Source organism: Bos grunniens, chromosome 19, assembly GCF_055505025.1.
Source record: "Bos grunniens cultivar Pamir isolate PY7600 chromosome 19, Bosgru_T2T1.0, whole genome shotgun sequence".
Taxonomy (NCBI): Eukaryota; Metazoa; Chordata; class Mammalia; order Artiodactyla; family Bovidae; genus Bos; species Bos grunniens.
In genome coordinates, this window is record NC_141183.1 from 36961270 (window position 1) to 36981907 (window position 20638).

At 56.1% G+C, this 20638-nt stretch overlaps 2 protein-coding genes and 1 long non-coding RNA gene across 15 annotated transcripts; 1 reads left to right on the forward strand and 2 right to left on the reverse strand.

The window, feature by feature from the left end:
- Positions 1 to 698: 698 nt before the first annotated feature.
- SPAG7 (sperm associated antigen 7) lies at positions 699 to 4842 on the reverse strand. Its single transcript, XM_086359475.1, has 7 exons — positions 4749 to 4842; positions 2235 to 2302; positions 1911 to 1999; positions 1680 to 1764; positions 1469 to 1558; positions 1215 to 1371; positions 699 to 1096 (listed from the first exon to the last, which is right to left on the reverse strand). The coding sequence occupies exons 1-7, from the start codon at positions 4831 to 4833 to the stop codon at positions 987 to 989; spliced, it is 684 nt and encodes a 227-aa protein (XP_086215601.1). The 5' UTR covers positions 4834 to 4842; the 3' UTR covers positions 699 to 986.
- Positions 4641 to 12020, forward strand: LOC147352214 (uncharacterized). 4 transcript variants are annotated; one of them, XR_015148019.1, is made up of 3 exons: positions 4641 to 4824; positions 9238 to 9416; positions 10669 to 12020. It is a non-coding gene; the product is annotated as an uncharacterized LOC147352214 (long non-coding RNA). The 4 variants fall into 4 exon arrangements; XR_015148020.1 differs by having other exon boundaries at positions 4641 to 4820; positions 10640 to 12020; XR_015148018.1 differs by having other exon boundaries at positions 4641 to 4820.
- On the reverse strand, positions 5037 to 20496 carry CAMTA2 (calmodulin binding transcription activator 2). 10 transcript variants are annotated; one of them, XM_086359426.1, is made up of 23 exons: positions 20437 to 20496; positions 19060 to 19154; positions 18757 to 18860; positions 18344 to 18411; positions 18126 to 18261; positions 17469 to 17540; positions 17055 to 17208; positions 16577 to 16711; positions 15085 to 16025; positions 14262 to 14388; positions 12576 to 12710; positions 10688 to 10803; positions 9912 to 10096; positions 9529 to 9607; positions 9168 to 9390; positions 8683 to 8984; positions 7441 to 7637; positions 7025 to 7208; positions 6732 to 6803; positions 6596 to 6616; positions 6242 to 6411; positions 5987 to 6061; positions 5037 to 5880 (listed from the first exon to the last, which is right to left on the reverse strand). In XM_086359426.1, exons 2-23 carry the CDS (start codon positions 19088 to 19090, stop codon positions 5817 to 5819), a joined length of 3591 nt encoding a protein of 1196 aa, XP_086215552.1. In that variant the 5' UTR covers positions 19091 to 19154; positions 20437 to 20496; the 3' UTR covers positions 5037 to 5816. The 10 variants fall into 10 exon arrangements, with proteins under 10 accessions (XP_086215552.1, XP_086215551.1, XP_086215557.1 ...); XM_086359425.1 differs by having other exon boundaries at positions 17469 to 17555; XM_086359431.1 differs by lacking the exon at positions 17469 to 17540 and having other exon boundaries at positions 17055 to 17119.
- Between the last annotated feature and the right edge of the window lie 142 nt (positions 20497 to 20638).

A 20638-nucleotide genomic window follows, 5' to 3' on the forward strand; every position in this document is an offset into this window, starting at 1 on the left:
GGACGTGGAACCTGCTGTGACAAGGAGGGAGTGAGGGACTGGTCAGAGAGGAAGTTGGGCTGGATGTAGAACCATTACACTCACATTATGGAAGGAGGCAGGGGAAAGCCGGTGCATTATGTGAAATGAAGCTGAAGAGGAACTGACAGAACATTGAACCAGCTCCAGAGGGGTGGAGGTCTGACATCACCATGAGGGGGAAGCTGGATCAGATATGCCCAGAAATGGAAATTTACAGGGTCTGCAGAGGGCACTGCAGTGCTGAGGTCTGAGTGCTTGTCCTTATGAAATTGAGGTACTTGGTGAGGATGGTCATGGGAACCAAAGCAGCTACATTTCCACGTAGCCTTGAGGATGGGAAACTATTATCAATATTTAACATACATTGACCTGTGCAGTTTATGAAACAGTCCTATCAGGTAGTTACCATTATTATCCCCATTTTACTGGTGAGGAAACTGAGTCACAAACAGGCAAAATACTTTACCAACGTGACAGGAAGTCGCAGAGCCAGGATCCAAAGCTAGACCACTTGGCCGTAGTGACTGCTCTTAAAAAATGCCATCCCTTAGGAATTTCTGCAAAAGTGCCAATATTTGACCATCTTTGGCCCACAAAAGCAAGTTTATAATTATTCAACCTATAATTATTTCAACTCCTCTCCAGAGCCTACCTTTCTCTGCTAACAAACCAAGACATTGGGTCAAACGGTGTTTATTGAATGTAAAGTAATCCCAGCCCCATGGGGAAGAAAATTCCAGGAAGAACAGAATAATACAGATTAAATACCCACCTGAGCATTCACACTTTCACATACTAACACACACACACACACACACACACACCCCACATACATATCCTAGATCGAACAGTGACACACACTGTGCCTGAGTGACAGCTGTTAGAAGGTGGGGCTCCAGGATGGGTTCTAGTAGCAGCAGCCTCGTCCCTCCCTGCCCCCTGCCGTGCCCCGGGAGCTGGGGTGCCTAGGAGGTAGATGGCAACTCTTCCCCGCTCTGCCGCAGACGCTTCTTGGCCCGGATCTCGTTCATGGCCTCTTCAATGGAGCGTGTGTCCCTCTTGTTGGCCACGGGCACTAGGGGCAGACGGGAGGATGGGAGGACCTAGGAGCCCTGTGCCTTGGTCTCCCCTCTCCTTCCCCCCAACCTGTGCTCCTCTTCCCTGCCCCCTCCCAGCCCCCACTGTGGCCTCACCACAGCCGTAGGTCTTGTTGGCCTGTAGCATGTGAGCTGCATCCTTGGCTGCCCCCTTGCCAATAAGGTGGCTGTATTTGTCTTTGTAATCGCTGGCCGGGCTCACCACCACGGGTCCCTGCTGGGCCGCTTCCTCCTCCTGTCGCTGGGCCAGCTCCTGAGGGTGCAGAGGGGGTCACCGGAGCTCAAGGCCTGACCTCAGCCCCTCCCAGATGGTGGTGGCAGGGTCCCAGGGACTGCCAGGCATAACTCACCTTCAGCCTCCGCTTCTCCTCAGCCTTCTGGGGGTCCCACTCCTCGCCACGCCGGTAGGAGTCCAGCTCTTCATCTGAGGGTGCAAACTCCTGGGAGAGAAGTGGGTGATGGGGTCAAGGTTCCACATACATAGTTTACCTCATTCTTCTCCCCTGGGGCAGGGTATAGGCTGAAAAGGAGAGAGCGGGGAACTCAACTCGGGCCTTTTACCTTTTTGAAGATCATGACGTAGCGACACTCATCATCTTCCCCGAAGGAGAAGGATGTCAGGCCAGCCACTTCCACCACATCGTGTCTGGGGAGGGGGAGCCAAAGGGAAAGAGGTTGTGAAGCCATGAGGGGGGCCAGTGCCCTCCTCTAGGAGGTTCTCCCCTCTGAACCTTTCACCCTTCGTGCCTCCTTGACCACCCACTTCCTGTCGCCCAGCCCAGAGACACTCACAGTATGCTCCTCTCTATCTTATTCATCGGCTGAAACTTTTTCTTGATCTGCCCACTGTCTTGGATGAAATCTGACACCTCTTTCTCCATCTTGGTAGAGGGAAAAGGGAAGAAGATATGAGATGATGGCTCCACCCCACTACCCCTCTCCCCAGCCGGGCCAACAGGCTTGTGCCTCCCACACCTTTCCCACCTCCGTGCCACTGACTTCTGGGCTTCACCTCTCTCAAGACAGTTTGCACACAAACTAAGTCCTCAACCTTCCAATTCTAACTTATTGTTAGTCCTTTCTGAAGCTGCCTTTGATCTCTCCAGTTGTTCTTACCCTTTTACGAAATTCTACTTTCTGTTGTTTCTCTTGCTCCTGTAGTTTCTTCAGGCGGGCTGCCTGCTCTGGGGGCAAGAAATGGCAGCATGAGGCTAGGGGTGGAAGTATGGGTGGTGAGAGGGTGTAAGGCTTTGGGAGGGGTCTCGTGTCCACTGGGAGGTGTCAGGGCAGGAAGGGAGGATTACTGTTATTTGCCAAGCATTTATTGATATTTACTCTATCCCTGATACGGTGCTAGGCCCTGAAGTACAAAGAGGATGAAGACACAGCTTTGCCCTTTAAGACCTCACAGTTTAGTGGGAGAAACAGAGATGAGAATCATGCTCAACCCTGTTTCCCACTGGGGAAACCAACTAGCAAACATTTATTTATTGCTTACGACATACCAAGAACTCTAAGGCTTGGGGAGGTAATGGGAACAGACCCAGTCCTGGCCTCACAGAGTTTATCATCTCATTGTCTACACAGGATAGAGGAAATTATTTAACTTCCTATATTTTGTAATACCCCCACTTCTTATTTCTACAGCCAAGATGAAGCTGAAATGGCAAGTCTAACATTCTTCTCCTCTGGGAGTGCAGGTGTCTGAGCTGTAAAGGGAACTCACTACCTTTAGTCTTACTGTCCCCTCTTCTCTCTTCTGCCATTTCAAAGTGCTGACAATCTTAAGGCCTACTTCTTCCACAGGATCAGAACCCCTTCAGCTGCACTGAACCTATTCCCATTTTCCTAATCACTTCATGTATTTGCACATGTTATTCCTGCTGCTTGAGAAGTTCTTCCCCTTGCAAACTTTGAGATCCACTATGAGTCAGATGGTGAAGAATTACTTCTTCCTCTGGGGCCCAAGCACATTTGGTTCAGACATCCACTATAGCACATGCTGAGAACTAACAGACTGTAACTTTTGTCTTCCCTACCCCACTATGAGCTCCTAGAAGCCAGGGACCCTGTTCCTTTCCTATCCAGTTACTCTCTGTGGCTCCAGGGCTTGACAGCTCAGGTGCGCTCCTCTCTTCAACCCCATGGGCTCTGACTGTTAGTGCACCCCATCTTAGTCACTGACTGTTCTGTCTGGTTTGAGAGTCTTCTCTCTGCATCTGAGGAGGTGATTTAAGATTATGGATAAGCACACAGGCTTAAAAGTCACAACTGGGTTTGAAATGCCGCCACTAAGTAACTGTGTAACCACAGGCAAGTGACTAAACTCTGAACTTCAGCTTCCTAGCCTGTCAACGGCCGCTGGTGAACCACCTAGTCAGCCGTGGTGAGCATGAAGTAACTCAGTTCCCAGGTCCCATTATGCTCCCTCCTTCCTTATAGCTTTCAAATATCTGCCTGGAGCACTGTGTTGCCTTCTCACTGAATTATCTATTCTTCAGATCTCAGCTCACTGCAGGCTAGGTTAGAAGCCCTAGGTAGTTACACTCCTGATAATTATTTTTCTTTCAGACCATTTATAAAGTTGATTTTTAACTCCTGTGTGATCATTTCATCAATGCTCCGGACTGTGGGCTCCTTTGAGTGTGCCCCTGGCCCTTAGTAACCATTCAGTAAATATGGATGTTAGTTTGACTTTAAGCAGCACTTGAGCACTTTGAAGGCACCCACTCCTGTTCTGGCCTCCCTCGAACGGGTAGGGAGCCGGTGTCCTCCCCTAAAAGGACTCATTCTGTCAGATTCATTCACACGCTGCGGAGCCAGCAGGAGAGGCTTGCACCGCCCAGCGGGCCGCGCCCTACACTGGCAGTCCAACTTGAACCGCCAGCAGAAAAGTTACTCGGAGAACACATACTGGGAGGCTATGGCCAATCGGACCGGGTAGGGGCCTTCTTATTTGTCCAATCAACATTCACGACCCGCCCAGGGACCTTAGGAATTTCAGGGTACAGATGAGAGAAATGTTGGTTCGCGGCAGAAGGGATCGGGTTAAATCAAGTAGGCGGGGCATAAGGGCGCTGAACGGCTCCAGCAGCCAATTAGAGGTGCTGAGGGTGGGGTGGGCTAGAGGAAGGTCGAACAAAACTTAATCGGTAGACTTTTAAGTTGAAGAGGCCAATAGGGGAGAAAGGATTGCGGATGGACGTATCCTGGATCCAATCCGAAGGGGACGAGGTGCACGGACCGGCGCGCCGGCAGGGCGGGCGGGGCCGAGCGGTCGATCTTACCGCCCTCCGATACGAAGGCGGGAAGGGGTTGGGTGGGGTTCAGGGCAGCCTACCAATCAGACCACGCCACCAGCGGACAGGCGGGCCCACGGGCGAATTGAAAACAAGGACTGTGGAAGGCCAGGGCAGGAAGAGGCAGGGGGCTGGTGCTGAGCTTCAGGTAGCCAATCATCGTCCGCTAAGAACAGCGGGCGGGTCAGCAGCCCTTTTAGGGACTCGGGGGGTCTCTGAAGGGGCCTGTGAGGGGTCTTTCAAGGTTGAGGAGGCGGGGTCATCCAAAGAGGGAGGATTGCGATCCTGAGAACCGGGCGAAGAAAGCCGGCTATGAATTTGGGATCCTCACCTCGGGCCTTGCGCCGAGTCTCCTGATCACCGAGGCTGGGTGGCTTCTCCATGGAGCTCAGGATGGAGCCCAGTAGGTCCGCCATCTTGGGAGTGACTGAGAGGGGGGCGGTGCGTCTTAAAGGGAAGGGCAAAATGCCTTTAAGGCCGGAAACACGTCGGAGGCGGAAAACCACGCACCCGCCCCGCCCCGGCGTGGCTCAGATCCGGGCTTGGCGCGCCCGCAGCCTTCCGCCGGCCGGGGGCCCCGCCCCTCCCCGCCGCCCGCAGACAGAGGCCGGAGGCTGGCTGGTGCAGCGATGTTTAATGGCAATTCGTAGAAACCAAGCCCATGCACAAGTAGAAAGTGCTCGTGGAGCCGGCAGGAGGCTCCCGCCGCGCCAGGAACCACAAGCCCGGCCGTGCAGCCCTCCCTGCGGCGCCTTAAATAGATTCTTCACTATACTCTGTATGTTACATTATGTACAAGGCCCCTCCCCTCGGGGACGGGGCAGGACTCCGCAGCGCGTTTCTATATACAGCCCCCCTTTGGCCCCGAGATTGGTGGCCGGAGTCGGTCAGTTGACGGGGAAAGACAGGGCCAGAAAGGGAGGAAACAAGACGCAAACATGCGGAGTCGGGGTGGGGGCACGGTCAGCCCTGAAACACGAGGGGCGCGCGCGTAGCGAAGGCAGAGGTGGGACCGAGGCGGATACATTCAGAGACGCGTCGAACAAATAAATAAGGCAAGTCAGGAAGGGGCCGAGGTGGGCACAGGCAGGGAGGGAGCTGTGGAGAAGGGGCAGGCAGGGCTCCGGAGGTCACAGCTGAAGATGCAGGTATGTGGGGCATGGGTCTTCTGGAGCCGGGGACTAAGAGAAGGGAGCGCGACCCGGAGGGAAGAGGAGGAGGCAGGGGTGGGAGAGGGAGTTCAGCACTTCGGAGGGGTGGGGGGTGGAGACCCAGGACGGGCTAGCACAAAAGTGACGGGAAAGCTGCCGACAGGGGGCTCCCCCTCCCCCAGAGAGCCCTCTCCCTGTTAAGACTGCAAGAAGCGTCCCCCAGGGTGATGAGAAAGGCAGTGGAGAGGTCAGGTGGCCAGCCCGGGTTGGGGAAGCCCTTCCAGCTCCTGGTTCTGCTTCAGTTCCCTCATCCTGCAGAGAGACAAGGAAGGAGTCAGAGGAGACCGGCCGATTAGGGCGGTGGGATGGGGAGGCGGCGGCGGGGCCCAGTCCTCCCCAGTGAGGGAAAGGGCAACACCTGTGTCGGCAGCGCCGCAGGAATCGCATGATCTTCCGGGCTGCCTGGTCCTGCTTCTTGGTGAGAAAGGAGCCTCTGGTGGAAGGAAGAAGAGATGAGACCGCACAGGACACTCAGGAATCACCTGCCCTCCGCCCCTTAGGGACCTTGGCAGGGCAAGGGTCGGGGAGGAGCAGGATGATGAGTTGGGAGCCCGTGGGCAGTGGCCGTGGACACAGTGGGTGTGCACTGAGGGCTGGAGGGTTGGGGCCGTACTTGTTGCGGGCAGGCAGGGTCCCCGGGGGCCGGCGGCGGTAGGAGCGGTAGCGCTGCTGGATGAGGACTGCCGCTCGGCGGCTCTGCTGAAATCGCTTCTGTTCGTAGTAGCTTCGGAACTTGCTCTGGATCAGGATGGCCGCCTGGGTCATCTTCTTATAGAGTGCAAACTGCAGGGGTGGGGAGGAAGGGCAGGGGCTGACACGGAGGGACAGAGACCCAGACCCCTAAGGGTCACCCCTCACCCCGTTTCAAGTTCAGTCGATGCAAATCTCTTTCTCTAATCCACACGCTCACGGAAGGAAAGGCTGAATCATCACAGACAGCCTCACACCCAGGTCTCATGCCTAATACCTTAAGTGCAATCCAGGTCAGCTTGTGGAGAGAAAAGGGGAGTTAGGGCTCCTGCAGCATTCTGGATGCTCTGGGATGGGATGAGTGGGTGCCTGTGTGGGTTGGTGGGTATGCTTTCAAGAGAGGACATCCTCACCTGTTTGTACTTCCGGTAACAGCGCTGGATCACAGCAGCAGCTACCTCCTGCTGTTCCTTCAGCCGCCGGCCCTAAGTGGCAAGAAGGAAGTCTCAGCACCTGGATCAGTTAGGAATTGCCCACCTAACTGACATCTGACCTGCTCTTCCAATGTGCCTGGGGTCCCTTGACCCTTCACCCTACCCCAGATCTCTCTGGATGATTGCTGTCCCCCCCCCCACAGTCCTGGGAACCCGTCACCTCCCCACTCAAGATTGTGTAATTCATCCCCTGAAGCCCCCAAGCCCCCGACCTTGTATTTCCGGAAGGCTGTCTGGATGACTCGGGCTGCCTCATACAGTTCCCGCTGCTCATGATCCGACAGGGTCAACAGGGCAAAGTCACTCTCCATCTTGCCACTGGCAGATGCGGAGAGAAACTCTGCCCAGGAAGGTGCTGGAGGGACAGCCAGGCGACCCCGCTCAAATGGCAGCTCGCTGTAGGAAACAGGGATAAGGATGTCCTGGACATCTGAAGTCCCTCTTCTCCCACCTGGGCGCTGCTCTGAAGGCAGAGCCCCAGTAACAGGGTCTGGAGAGTGACTTCAGAGCTCGCCAGCCAGTGCCAATCCCTTCCTCAAAGGCTCTGGCCATAGTGCAGCTTCTTCCCTCACTCTATCCCTCCCATGTTCCTTTGAAGGATCTGGAGGCTTTGTCCTAAGCTGGTCACCTTGGAGGGGCTGAGCTGGGGAAATGGTCCACGTTCTCCAGGTAGCTGGCCAGCCAGGACATGGTCTCACTGAGCCCCACCGCTCCCGTCCTCTCCCGTATTGTGGCTCCAGCCTCAGACAGCCCAACGAAGTCCTCTCGTTTAATCCGCTCTGGTGTGGCTTCAATGATCTGCTTGGCCAGTGAGATCATGTCAACCTGGATGAAGGAGAAGCTGGGTGAACCTTGAGGGGCCCCCCAGCTGTTCTTGCTCTGCCAAGACCATAGCATAAGTTCACTTCCTATCTTTCTCCTATCAGACCCAGACGATGAGGCCTCATGGATGCCTGCCCCCATTAACCCTGTCTTTCTTTGCCAGTGTTCCAGGTTCACTTACACTTCTTGGGGTCCCACTCAATACAGCCCTGTGTTGAGACGTCATGGAAAACATAGGCTAGGAAGGACGTACAGCACATGGGGATTCAGAAGCTAGGCGAATGAAGGGCTTAGCCTTCCAGGCTGACTGCCCACTGTCCCACCCAGCCTGACCCATGCCAGCTCCCACAAACTTGGCCATGTCTGCCACCCCCTCCTCGAACTCGCCAAGAATCAGCTCAGCGCTTGCCAATCACATGACACCTTATTGAATAGCTCCAGCCTTGCCTCTGCTCCAGCCCTGCAGCCTGCAGCACTTTCTGCTGGTCTCACATAAAGGTGCCTACCGTGTGGTGTTCTCTAAATCTGTTGCACTTTAGTGCTCCCCGGTTAATCCCTTAGTCTCTCTCTAAAGCAGGTATGTCCCAGGCCCTAGCAGAGAAGCAGGCTGCTGCACGTGAAGAGCCACTCTCCACTCTCTCATGGGTTCATTCACTCTACAAGACTCTTAGCTCTTACTATGTGCAAGCCTCCCCCTGGCCCCTGGTTAGTGCCAGACACTTCCGCTTCCATCTTGCCGACCTCTCTGCTCCTCTGTCCTCCCCGCTTCCTGCCATCGCTCTTGTCCCTTTATGGAACAACAGGTAACCCCTACCACCCAGCTCTAATTGAAGATATTCTCCAGAATTTTAACCTCTGAAGCCTCATGACTTCTGAATCCCAAGCTCTGACAGAAGCTTAAGCAGAGGGTTACCTTGCCTGTCCCCAAATGAGGGTAAATGACCCCTTCTTCCCAAACTGCCGCCTGGCTCTGCATGTTTCTTGTGGTGGCTGGCGTCACCCCAGCCCTGCACCCCCCTCTGCTTGGAGCCCTCCACCTAAGTGGTACCGGGATCACATCCACAGCTGGTGGACTATCGGCTTCCTCAGGAGCAGCCCCGCCATCCAGGGCTGGTGGGAGAGGAGGCGGCGAGGGTGGGGGCCCTCTCGGGTTGGTGGCTTCATAGTCCATGAGGAATAGGGGGGCCTCTGGGGCACCAGAGGAGAGCTGGCCTGGGACCATCTCCATAGTCATCTCAGAGGCTGGCAGAGGAATAGGGGGAGGACTCCCATCTGGGGCGCTAGAATAGGCCGATGTGACGGAGAAAGTGCCATCCGAGAGCTCTGAAGGTGAGGAGACACTGCTCAGGCCTGCAAGGGGAGAGAAGGGGGTGTGAGCATAAGGTGTCACTTGCCCTCTCCTCACTCTCCATCTCCCTGGCCTTGCTGCTCTTACCTCCCCATCCCTACAACCTCCTCTCTCCTTGCACTGTCTCCCACCCTCTAGCTTTCCCCTGGCCTGTGCTTCCACCCGCATTCCCCTTAAACCCTCACCAGTGTCGGGGCTGGAGGAGGGTGGAGACAGGGCAGGTGGGGGCTCAGAAGAAGCTTCCTGTCTTTGCAGTTCCTCCAGGCAGCGGGCGAGGCGCACATGACCCCGGGAATGAGCCACGGATAGGGGCAGGCGGCCCAGAGAGTCAGGAATGCTCAGCGCCTGTCTGTTCCAACGGAAGAGGAGCACAGCAGCCTCCAGATGGCCCAGGGCACAAGCCCACATCTGAGGAGAAGAGGGCGGAAGTGGAGGTAAGGCATGGGCCTATCCTTACTCCTTCCCTGCATCCCCCAAACGATCTTCTCTGTGAAGAACTGCTCCCTTTTCCCATTGTTCACGTGCACTAGGAACCAGCATCCTCACCAGAGGGGTGCAAGAGAAGTGGTCCACATTGAGTGGGTCAACCTCTTGCTCCAAGTCCAGGCTTCCTGTCTCCACACTCCTGGAGGGTTTGGGAAAGGGACAGTGGAGCCCAGTTAGGGATAAAGGGGGCCCAGTAGGAACTTCGGAATTGAAGGGGCTGGCAAGCACTATGGTCAACAGGATGAGTAATCAAAGAGATTAATGATTATAAGGAGGTCAAGAAGTCAGCATTGTAAGTCAGAGGACATTAAAACTCCCCCAAGTGCAAACCCTGTTCCAGCCCCTCTTCCTTCCCACAGTGACCCCAGCTCCCAGGACAGGCCTCCAGTTCCTCCTCAGTCCCTGACACCCTCCTACCCCAACTCCCACCAGCCCCAGCTCACCGCCACTGGCTCAGGGTCTCGATGAGGCGGGCATAGCCCTGGGCAGCAGCCAGGTGCAGAAGGCTCATGCCCCGGAAAGGGCTTCCATGGGCCAGACGCTCAGGACCCCTCCAGGTGGAGCGTGGGATCATGTTCTCTACCAGGACCACCACCCGGGCCTCGAACCCAGGACCCTGGCCTTCATCCTGTGGTGCACACACCCTCAGGCAGACACCTGAGCATCCCCAGCCTGGGATGGCCTTAGCCACCCCACCCCTGTCCTCTCAGCTTCCAATTCTGCCCCCTCCCTACAATTCTCATTCTAGGCTCCCACCACCCTGACCTCTGATGGCTGGTCAGTCTTCCCTGTCCCTCAGGCAGCTTTCTCCAGCAGCCAGACCTCATGCCTGCATGCCCATGTGGTGCCTTCATTTTGGCTCAGATCAGTGCCATATCCACAGATGGCTTCTCCCCCTCAGAACCTAGAGTCCTCTCCAGCCTTCTTTCCTCAGAGACCTGGAACCCTCAGAGTGCTGAGCCCCGACTTCTTGGATCCCCTCCCCCACCCTCACCTCCACCCTCCTTCAGACCAGAAATAGTCTGAAGCTTGTCATGCCAAGAGGGTGCCCAGAATAGCCACTCCTGCCACAGGGTGGGGGTGGGAGCAGGGTGATGTCACGGAGAAGGGAAGGGGACTGGCTGGGGCCTGGACAGTGAGGGGAGTCACACAGTAGAGCTGATTTCTACAGGAAGACCCTCCCCCTGCTCCTCACTGTAGAGTGCCCTCATGGATGTACCTGAATTGGAGGGGTGTCAGGAGCCTGGCAGGGGGCCTGCCCAGCTGCTGCGATCTCTGCCATCCGCTTCTCCATCTGCTCCAGTCGCTCCAGGATGGACATCCGGAACTGGTTGTCTGTGGGGAAGAGGAGTGGGCATGGGGGGGCTCACTGGGCAGGGTCCAGGGGATGCCTTGGGCAACAAAGCCAGATCCTGTCCCAGGGTCTGAGTGACGAAGACACAAGCAATCCTTTCCTCTTCTCCATACAATGGCCCTTTACCCTCCCCCCCTCCACCTTCTGAATAGAGCCCCCCAGGACCAGTCCTCAGTCTAGGGCTCTTCATACCACGTGTCCACCTAGGACCTGAATGCAGAACCAAGACTGTGTCCTTCAAGACACAGAGACTGTAGGACTCCTTGCTGGGTGTTCAGCCCCAGTTGCCCCAGATCTCTCTCTCTCACACACACACACACACACACGCGTGCCCCAGATCTCTCACACATACGTGCATGCACATACGCATACTCCCAGATGGCTTATTTTGTTCCTTCTTGCCGCAGACACTACCTTCGTCCCCCATGCTGGGGCTGAAGGACTTCAGGGTCCCTCCTCTCTGTTAATCGCTGCCCCAAAGAACTCAGAGACTGATTTGAAAAGCACCACCCCCTCCTCCTGGCCCCCCGCAGCTGTCCACAAAGAGGATGGCGGGGAGGGGAGGTGACAGAGATGGATGGCCAAGTCCATTTCTCCTCCTCCTCCCCCACTCCATGCACAAATGCACACATCCCGAGCTATATCTGTTCCCTCCTGAGATCACACAAGGATGAGGAGGGGAGGAAGAAGGGGGTCAGAGCCGTGGGAAAACAAACAGGTGGAGGCTGGGGATGTTTTGAGATGCCAGGACAGACGGGCAAGAAGGTAGGGGATGGTGGGGAGGAGGGTAAAGAGCTCTGAGCAGAGACTCAGGTATGAGAGCAGAGAGGGGAAGACAAACAAGGGGAAGGAGAGGAGAGAAAAAGGGCAAAGGAGAGCTGGGGATGTAGAACGAACAAGCAATAGGGAATGAAGAAGGAAAGTGAAGACAAAAATCCAAGGAGGAATGGAGAGATGAGAGAGGTAGGAGACATACAGGCGAGATGGTAAAGCACAGGTTAAACAGGAGGAAACAGAGACATGCAAACCTCAAGAAAGAAGCAGGTGCAGAAACAATTCTGAAAGCCACAGGAGGGATAACCAGTAAAGGGGACTAACAGCTCTGGATATAAACAAATACACACACACGTACACACACATGTATGTATGTGCATCTCTGTATATAAGAAGATATATTAAAAGTGGTGTATGTTATTGAGCATTGTTACAGGGAATTTTCATTTTCTACTTTGTGCTTTTCTGTAACTTCAAAATTTTTTATAATTAATGCCTGTCTTTATAACTAGAGGGAAAAACCATAGGAAAGTTTAAATATATTGTGTAGGCACATATACGGAGAAGGCAATGGCAACCCACTCCAGTACTCTTGCCTGGAAAATCCCATGGATGGAGGAGCCTGGTAGGCTGCAGTCCATGGGGTCGCACAGAGTCGGACACGACTGAAGCGACTTAGCAGCAGCAGCAGGAGGCACATACACACTCATGTGTATCCCATGTTTGTTGCTCTGCACTGTCCGGCCCCACCCATGGCCTTGATCCCTTCCTATGGACAGGACAAGTGTTGGGACAAAGCCGCCTCCAAGGTTTACAGGGAGGAGGAGGTGAAGGAAATCTGCTGCTCCTTCAGAAATGAGCAAGGAAGCAGGAGTTGGGAAGAGGGGTACAGTGGGGGCAAGGCAGTGGCCACCGGAGTCCAGATGGGCCTAGGAACATGTCATGCTCAAAGGCGGTGGGGTAGAAGGTTAGAACTTACCGTCTAGTGACAGCCAGTCAAGCTGAGTACTAGGCAGTGACAGGAATCGGCGGGCTCGATACTCAAAGAGCACAGATGCAGAAAGGGGCCCCTCACGCCCTGCCACCTGCAGAGACACCAGCCCAACTTCATGGGCTGGGGAGGGCAAGGATCAGCGAGATGGCTCTCTTTCCTGGGCTCCTTCACCAGATCCACAGGTGGTCCTTCCACATCTACCTCCCCTACCTGCCCTGTTGTGGCCCTAGAGGCCCCTGGCTCCAGTGGCCTTGGCTCTAAGTGGGGAGGGAATCCCTTTATTTGAGAACTTAATAGCTCCTCTGGGCCAGAGACCCCTTGGGTTCTAGACCCTGTAGTTAAGGATATTGTTCAGCACCAAGGCATAGAAACAGAGTCAAGAGATAACTATGGGTGGTTTAGTCAACCAAGTTGTGTCTGACTCTTGTGACCCCATGGACTGTAGCCCTCCAGGCTCCTCTTTCCGTGGGACTTTCCAGGCAAGAGTACTGGAGTGGGTTGCCATTTCCTTCTCCAGGGAATCTCCCTGAGCCAGGAACAGAACCCAGGTCTTCTGCATTGCAGGCAGATTTTTTACCTACTGAGCCAGATGGAGGTAGGTGTGTAGAGATACCTCTACATATAAACAATTTGATGATAGTAAAATCTCTTATCTCCTAAGATCAAGGTCCAGAGGCCTTAACTCTGTTACTAAGGTGAAGGAAAGGAATTAGCTGCTCACCAACAGGGTCAAGTGAGAGCGGTGTCCCAGAATCTCAATATCTATAGCCTTGAGGATAAAGCCACCAGGCCCTGGTCCCAAGCTTAGACGCTGAGACTCCCAATTCCCAACGTCTCTGGTCTCAGCCCCTCTCTTGCTATCCATCACTGAACAGGGCTGCTGAGACTCGGGGAGGACATACTGACAGAGAGCAGAGCTGTCGACATGTCACTCCAGTGGTCCTTGGGGTCCCACAGCAACACTGCTGAGTGTCAGGTGAGGGGCAAAGGGGGTGGCAAAAGGGCAGAGATGAATCTTGGCAATGACATCCAGACCAGTGCTGTTCAAAAGAACTTTCCTCAGTGTTGGAGACATCCTGCATCTGCACTGTCTCCTGCGGGGGGCACGAGCACATGTGGTCACTGAGCACCAAAATGTGGTTAGTGTGATGGCAGAGCTGAATTTGAAACTTCATTTAATCTTAACTATTAATTTCAATAGACACACGTGGCTCATGGCTATCATACTGGATAGCACAGGTCTTGAAGCCAATGTCCCTCAGTCTCAGAACTGGTTGGAGGAGACCAACATTTCTCCCTTCTCATTCTCCCAAGAGACTCTCCCTGGACTGGAGTCAGTGGGCCTGGAGAGCCATGAGAGTCCCCTTGGGTCTAATGGCTGATCTTACAGAAGGGGTGGCCAAGGTCCTATGAAAAGAAAAAGGCTTATTCAAGATCACCCATCAGCTCAGCAGATTTCTTGGATTAGAATCTAGACCTCTGACACTTCAGCTCAGACTCATCTGCCTGCTGGAGGGCGGTGGCCGGGGAGCAACCACCGGGCTCAGCCCCAGGACTGGTTGAGGTGGTTACGTTCTCAGGAACAACCCAACACATTTGTTCCTAGTGCTTCCTGGGAATCCTAACAGTCATGTCTTCTGTCCCTTCTCCTACCACCCCCAGTCCCCATACCGGGACAGTAGCAGCGTAAGACACCAGGCTGGACGAGTGAGGCTGGCACGGCGATGTGATCAAAGACACAGGAGTAATGCTCAGCGGCCTCTGTCCAAGGTCCTGTGATGAGCACCTTGACCCCACCCTGCAGGCAGAAGTCAGAGAGCCATGTGACTGGGGGCTCTCTCTGCTGGGTATAATTACTCACTCCTTCATTCATTCAGACCCTAAGAGAGGACCTATTGCTCTCTGTACACCCCAAGGTCTGGGGTACAGAGATTGGACATGAAGTGGAGTGAGATCCACTGTCCTTTCTCCCCACACTCCTGCCCTCTACTTGAATCTGCTAGAAACGGGGAACTCATTGCCTCTCCCAAGGCTACCATCCCATTTGCAGATAGCTATCACTGGGAGGAAGTCTTTTCTTGGGGCCCCCTGGTACCCCTAGAGAAGTTCCTGCTTTCTATCTCTGGGGCAGCACAAAGCAGAACTTGACTGCTGAATACAGTCTTTCAGCTTCTCAAAGTCTGCCATCACATCCCAGTTGGGTTTTCTCTTCTTCAGGCTGAACTGTCCCAGGCCCTCCCCACCCCACCCAGTCACCAAAGGAATAAAGTCCCCCGGGGCACTTAAGGGACTCATACAACCACAAGTCACAGGTAGAAGGAGGGAGGAAAAAAGGGGTAGTTAAGAAGGCCTGTGAAAACCGTTAAGAAGCTACACTCTATGTAAAGATAGAGGCTGGGAAGAGAACTAAGCAGCCATGGATGCTGAAAGAAACTAGGTCACAGGCCACAGGGTAAAAGGGATGCAGGAGGAAGGAGAGAAGTCTGAGACTCACCTCTGGGTAGGACCACTCTGGGGAGAAGTCTGTGATGGTGCTGAGAGCAGGAGAGAGCTGGGGGGTGGGGGCAGGGCCACTTGGAGCTTCGTCACTGATGAGTTCTCCCATGAGGTCCGGGAATGATGAGAGACTGAAGGGCTCCAGTTCGCTGCCCCCCCCAGCTCCTCCAAACAAGGCCTCCCCTCTTCCTACTCTGCCCGATGGCTCCAAAGGGGCAGGTGAGGGTGGGGGTGAAGGAGGGGGTGAAGGTACAGGTGGGGCAGCCCCCTGGGCCTTGAGCTCCTCTCCACTGTCATCATCCTGAATGAAGAAGCAGTTTCCCCTTCTCCCGCCTGCTCCAGACTGTGGAGGGAGACCCCGAGTGGCCACCTGGGGCTCCAGGGCAGCAGCAGGCTCGAGTGCTGGACAGGGGGTATGGGCGGCCTCGGCCTCGGGGAAGTCTGGGCTCACCCCCTGGCCCCCTCCATATGTCTGGCCCCTCTGTGGGCTGTTGAGAAAACGATCAGGATCAAAGGCAGGGCTCGGAGGGGCTGGTGGGGCCGAGGGCTCAGAGCCCACAACCACAGCCAGGCTCATGGGAGGCCTCGGATCGGCCTGTGGAGCCAAGTGCCTGGTGGGTGTCAAGCCCCCGGCTCGCTGCTCCAGTCCTGTCAGGAGGAGGATGGCGGTGCCTCCTCTGGAAGAACCCCCTCGGGAGGTTGGAGGGCTCGGTCTGATCTCTAGGGGTTCTGCAAAGCCGGAGGAAGAGGAGGAAGAGGAAGAGGAAGATGGGGAGGTATGTGCCTTGGGGAGCTCTGGGGGAAGCGGGGCTATCAGTGGAGGCGGCTCAGGGGGATGGGGGTGGGGGACAGAGGTCAGGGTTAAAGCTCGGGGTTCCACTTTGGGAGAGATGATACGGTGTTTCGTGCTGCTGCATTTGTGGGTAAGGCTCCCAGAACCTGGAGTGGAAGGGGTGGTGGGGAAAGAAGGGGTAAGACACATCTCTCTCCAGCCCTCCCTTGCTGGAAGCTGTCATGTATTTCCTGAGAAGTCACTACATACCAGAGGTGTCATACTGCTTGTGGCCACTGGGAGGCGGCAGAAATATTTCTCCTCCCCCACCCTCCCCCTTGGAGGAACACTGCAAGGGAGGATCCAGGGCTTGGGGGAATAGCTGAGAGCAATAGGTGAATGCATAGAAAAAGGACAGAAGAACAGAATCAAGAGGGTACCAACTAAGAATAAGGCTAAGCCTGTGTGTAAGCAGTAGTGCTGGGGTGGCCAGGAACTGCTGAAGGAAGAAGGCAGACAGAGAGCCCAGGCTGCCAGGAATAAGTAAAAGGAACTAGACAGTATGCAGACGGGAAAGCCTCTGCTCATCTGGCCCATCTTTCTGGAACATGCAAAAGTCATGCAAATAAGCACGCAAATCCCAACAAGACAGATGCCCCCCTGGTGTAAGGGCAGACCAGCGAGGAGGGAGGAAGGTTCCAAGGTCAGGGTCACTCACCAAGGCCCCCACTGCAGAGACAGGCGTGGGTTCGGGGTGCAGGCTTGGTCGGGTGGGTGTCTAGGATCTGCTGCACCAGCTGCTCTACGGAGAACTCCTCTGTCCCATTTCCACAGCTCCATTTGATGCCATGAACTGGAGGAGAGTTGGGGGGAAGTGCTGTGGGACCCCCTACAAAATAGGCCCCAAAGAACTCTGATGGCTCCCCCAAGCACCTGAGATGCTCTGAGACTTCCAGCCAGAGGAACAGCGGCCAGAAGCCCCCAGACTGCTCCTACCTGGAGCTCACAGCTGCCCTCCATAGTCGAACACCTTAGATCACACCAGGAACCCTGGTACCCACCCACCCAGGAAAGAAGCCTCCTGGCTTGGGGCAACATGGTCACCCCACAGGCTCCTGAGTATAGAAACTTGCTGCCATGGGAGGCCCCTGGGTCCACTCTCCCCTTGGAGCTCTGTCCTGGCCCTGTTGCCTTACACATGGGCTTCAGCTGTCCCAAGAGCTCCTCCCGGGACCACTTTAGCCACTCTCGGCGGTCGCTGCTGATGGAACAAAAGATGGGGCTGCAGCCCTTTCCACAGTCCTCCAGGGCTGGGACGTTCAGGTAGTGCACAAGCACGATGTCAGGGTTCTGCGGGTACAAGGGTACACACAGAGCGCTATGGGGTCCTGATGTCCAGGGACTTGGCCTCCTAGTCCTCATTTTCTCCCTAGGCACCCCTAGCCTCACCCTCCCAAGTTCTGGCTCTCTCCATCCCCAAACCCTTTTCTCTTCTTCCCAGTCTCCCTTCCACACTCAGAACCTCGTCATCCTTCCCCTTCATTCCGCAGACCCCCACCTCCCTCAAAGAGCCAGGTAGACTCTGTCTCCCCGAGCCCTTCCGTCCTCACCTGGAGCAGCCAGTAGCAGCGCCGATGGAATGTGGGGACGATGGAAGAGTGAACGTAGCAGCCATAGAGACACTGCCAGGAGACAGGCTGGGGTGGGGGGAGGGCTAGTCTGCTCCCCAACTCTTCCTCTGTTCAGTCCCTTTGCAGGAATCCCAATCTTGCCACCAGTTCCTCTTTAACCCTTACCCACCCCCATCTATTCCCCACACCTTTCAAAACCCAGCACCCAAGTCACCCTGCGGTGAAGAGGAGGGGACAGTGGGGCCAGGGCCTTACAACAAGTACCAGATTTGAGACATGGGACTATTCAGAAATCAGAGGGCAGGGCAATAACACATCTGAGATGAGGAGCAATGATTTGAGAGAAGAGAAACCTGTGCTTTGAGGTACTAAGTACTGTCAGACCCCTACGGGAAATGCAAGAGAAGTGAGGGGATTGGGCATCTGCGGCCTCCAGGGGGAGGCGTGGCCTAAGTCCTGGAGAATTGGGTCATGGAGGGAAAGCAGAGAGGGGGCTGATCCAAAGTGAGTGAGAAGCGAAGAGTGACTGACTGGGAGGGTGGTAGGGAGAGAAGGTCACCAAGCCCTGGCAGAGCTGGAACCCAGCTCACAGGGAAAAGCGGGGGCCAGGGCAGGTGTACTGGAGGCCTTGCTTACCTCCATGCCCTGGACCTTCAGCTTCATGTGGTCCTCTCGGGTGGTCTTCCCATCCTTCCGCTTCTTCCAGAGGTAACCATCCTTCCGGTATTTCACCTTCTTGCGGTTGTAGAGGATAATGGAGCCATTCTGAGGCCTGAGAAGGGAAGGACTGGCCTTAAGTTCTGTGCACAGAACCCAGGACCCCTGCTACTCCCCATCTTCACAAAACTTCTCACCTTGTCTTGGGGGCACAGGATAGCCACTCGTCATGCTTCTCAAAGGTGATCAAGTAGGATGCAATCTCCTGGAGGAGAAGAGGCACTCAGGTGGGGGTCCCCTTCCCAAAGTCTCAGCCTGGCCTCTTGGGCCTCCTCATCTATACCTCAGGGATAACGGCATCCCTGGAGGACTGTGTGAGATAACACAGGACAAGTGGTGAGCACAGTGATCTGTTTGTAGGAAATACTTTGTAAGTGGTAGCATTTATACACAGGTGCCTATGCCAAGAAGTGAGCTCCTACGAGATGCAGGTCTTTATAGCTCTCCTGTGATCCCCAAAGAGCCTAGAGAGTGTTGAAAGGCACAGAGGGGAACTCCTCCAGCCTACTAGGCCCTGCTGAGCCCCAATCCCCCCGGCTCCCTAGAAAACCTCATTTGTATTCCACCGGAGCCGCTCTGGAGGCAGCAGTGGGCAGCGAGGAAGACACTCCAGCAGCTTCTTGGGGAGAAATATCTTCAGGTGGTGGCTGTTCTCTAGAGGGGATGAGAAGGGAGGGCTTAGTGTGAGACATCCCAATGAGAGCCCAGGGGAAAAGGGCCGAATGCGGGGCGGGGTGGTGGTGGTGAATGAAATGATGCCAAGGAGAGCGGGGATCCAAGAATTAGAAGGTCACCACCGCTTGGGGGAAATAAAAGGCTGTGCCCAACCTGGAAACCTGGACTGTGAACTCACCAGCAACCTCGGTGGTGTCCTTGGTATTCATGGTGAGGGCTCCAGGGGGCAAGGTCACCCCCGGCCTGACGGGCCGGGGGGAGGGGGAGTCTGTGCTGGGAAGGGAGAGAACAAGGTCATGGCAGAAGCCCCTACACTATCAAGGATGAGGAGAATGAGGTGGGAGACCTGGTATACAGCCGGGTCGTGATATCTGAGGAAGCCAAAGGAAGGGGCTGGACTGTGATGTCAGAGTACAGCCAGGGGGTGGAGGAGAGGGAGAACCCAGACACGGTGCCAGGAACCAACACGAGTGGGAGACACAACAGAACAGAATAATCAGGAAGAGACCGGCGGGGTGGGGGAGGGGAGAAGGCCGGCGGGGGGCCGGCGTTTACAGCCCAGACTTTCCAAGGCTGGAGCTGCGGCGGGGTCAGACCCTGGGGCTAGGACTCAGAGCATCCGGTTCTTGAAGGATGGTTTGACAAATGAGAGCCTGGATGTTGGGGGGAAGGCAGGAGTTCTAAGTCCGGGTGGAGAGCTAGGCCTTAAAAGACACACCCTGAGTTCCTTCTCTTTGGTTTTTCCAAGGGGAAGGGCAGATCTGACAACTGATCTTAACCTCCACCCTTTCCTCCAGATTGGTGGGGCCTGAGTAGAACCTGGTTTAGACACCCAGGACCCAGCTATCCAGCCCCAGGTCAACCCATCCTGCACCCTGAGGCTGACCGCCCTGTCCACCCCACCGTACCTCTATCCCCAAAGCCTCTGCTTCCCTCGGCCTCCAGGCCTATCCTACCCCATCTACCACTCTGGCTCCAGCCTGAGCCCCCACCCTCCTGGGGGAACAGATGGAAGCTGGAGGATGCTCTCAGCGCGGGCTCCGCCAGGTGTCTGGGAATGGAGAGGGGGAAGAGGCCCGTCCGAGCACGACTGTGAGCCCTGGAGCCTGGGCTGGGGTAAGGACTCCGCCCGAGGGCGCAGGTGCGCAGTCCGGGATGGGCAGCCCGCCAGGGTGCGGAGCGGGCCCGGGGGCGGCCCCCCCAGGAGGGGCGGTGGTCAGCGGAGACTCTCCGAGGTGGGAGGGTCCCGCCTCCCGGCCGCACGGAGAGATGTCCTGGAGAAGCTGCGGAGCAGAGTCCGCGGGCGCGTGGCGGGCAAGGGGCAGGGCAGGTGCTGGGGTGCGGGGGTCCCCGGGACGGTCCGGCCCGGCAGGTCCGCCTTGCGGCCCTGCGCCGAGCGGCGCCCCCTGGCGCGGGGGAGGAGGACGGAAGCGGGGAGTGAGGGCAAACCCGGGAGAGCGCCGGTGGTCCCCGGCGTGGCGCGCCAAGTCCGGGCGGTGGAGCTGCGCCCCCTGGCGCGGGGGCGGAGAGGCGGGCGAGAGGCCCCGGCTCTTACCTCCCGGGGTCCCGCGGGTGACGGCGGCAGCGGCCATTCTACCCCACACCGACCCCCCCCAGCGCCGGCTGACAGCGGCGTCCGACGTCACTGCGCACGGGGCGGGGCTTCCCAATTAAGGGGATGGGGGTCGGGACGGGAACCTGGGGTCAGCACACGTCTGGCTCTGGGTGGGGCGCTGGCCGGAGGGACTCGGCTTCCA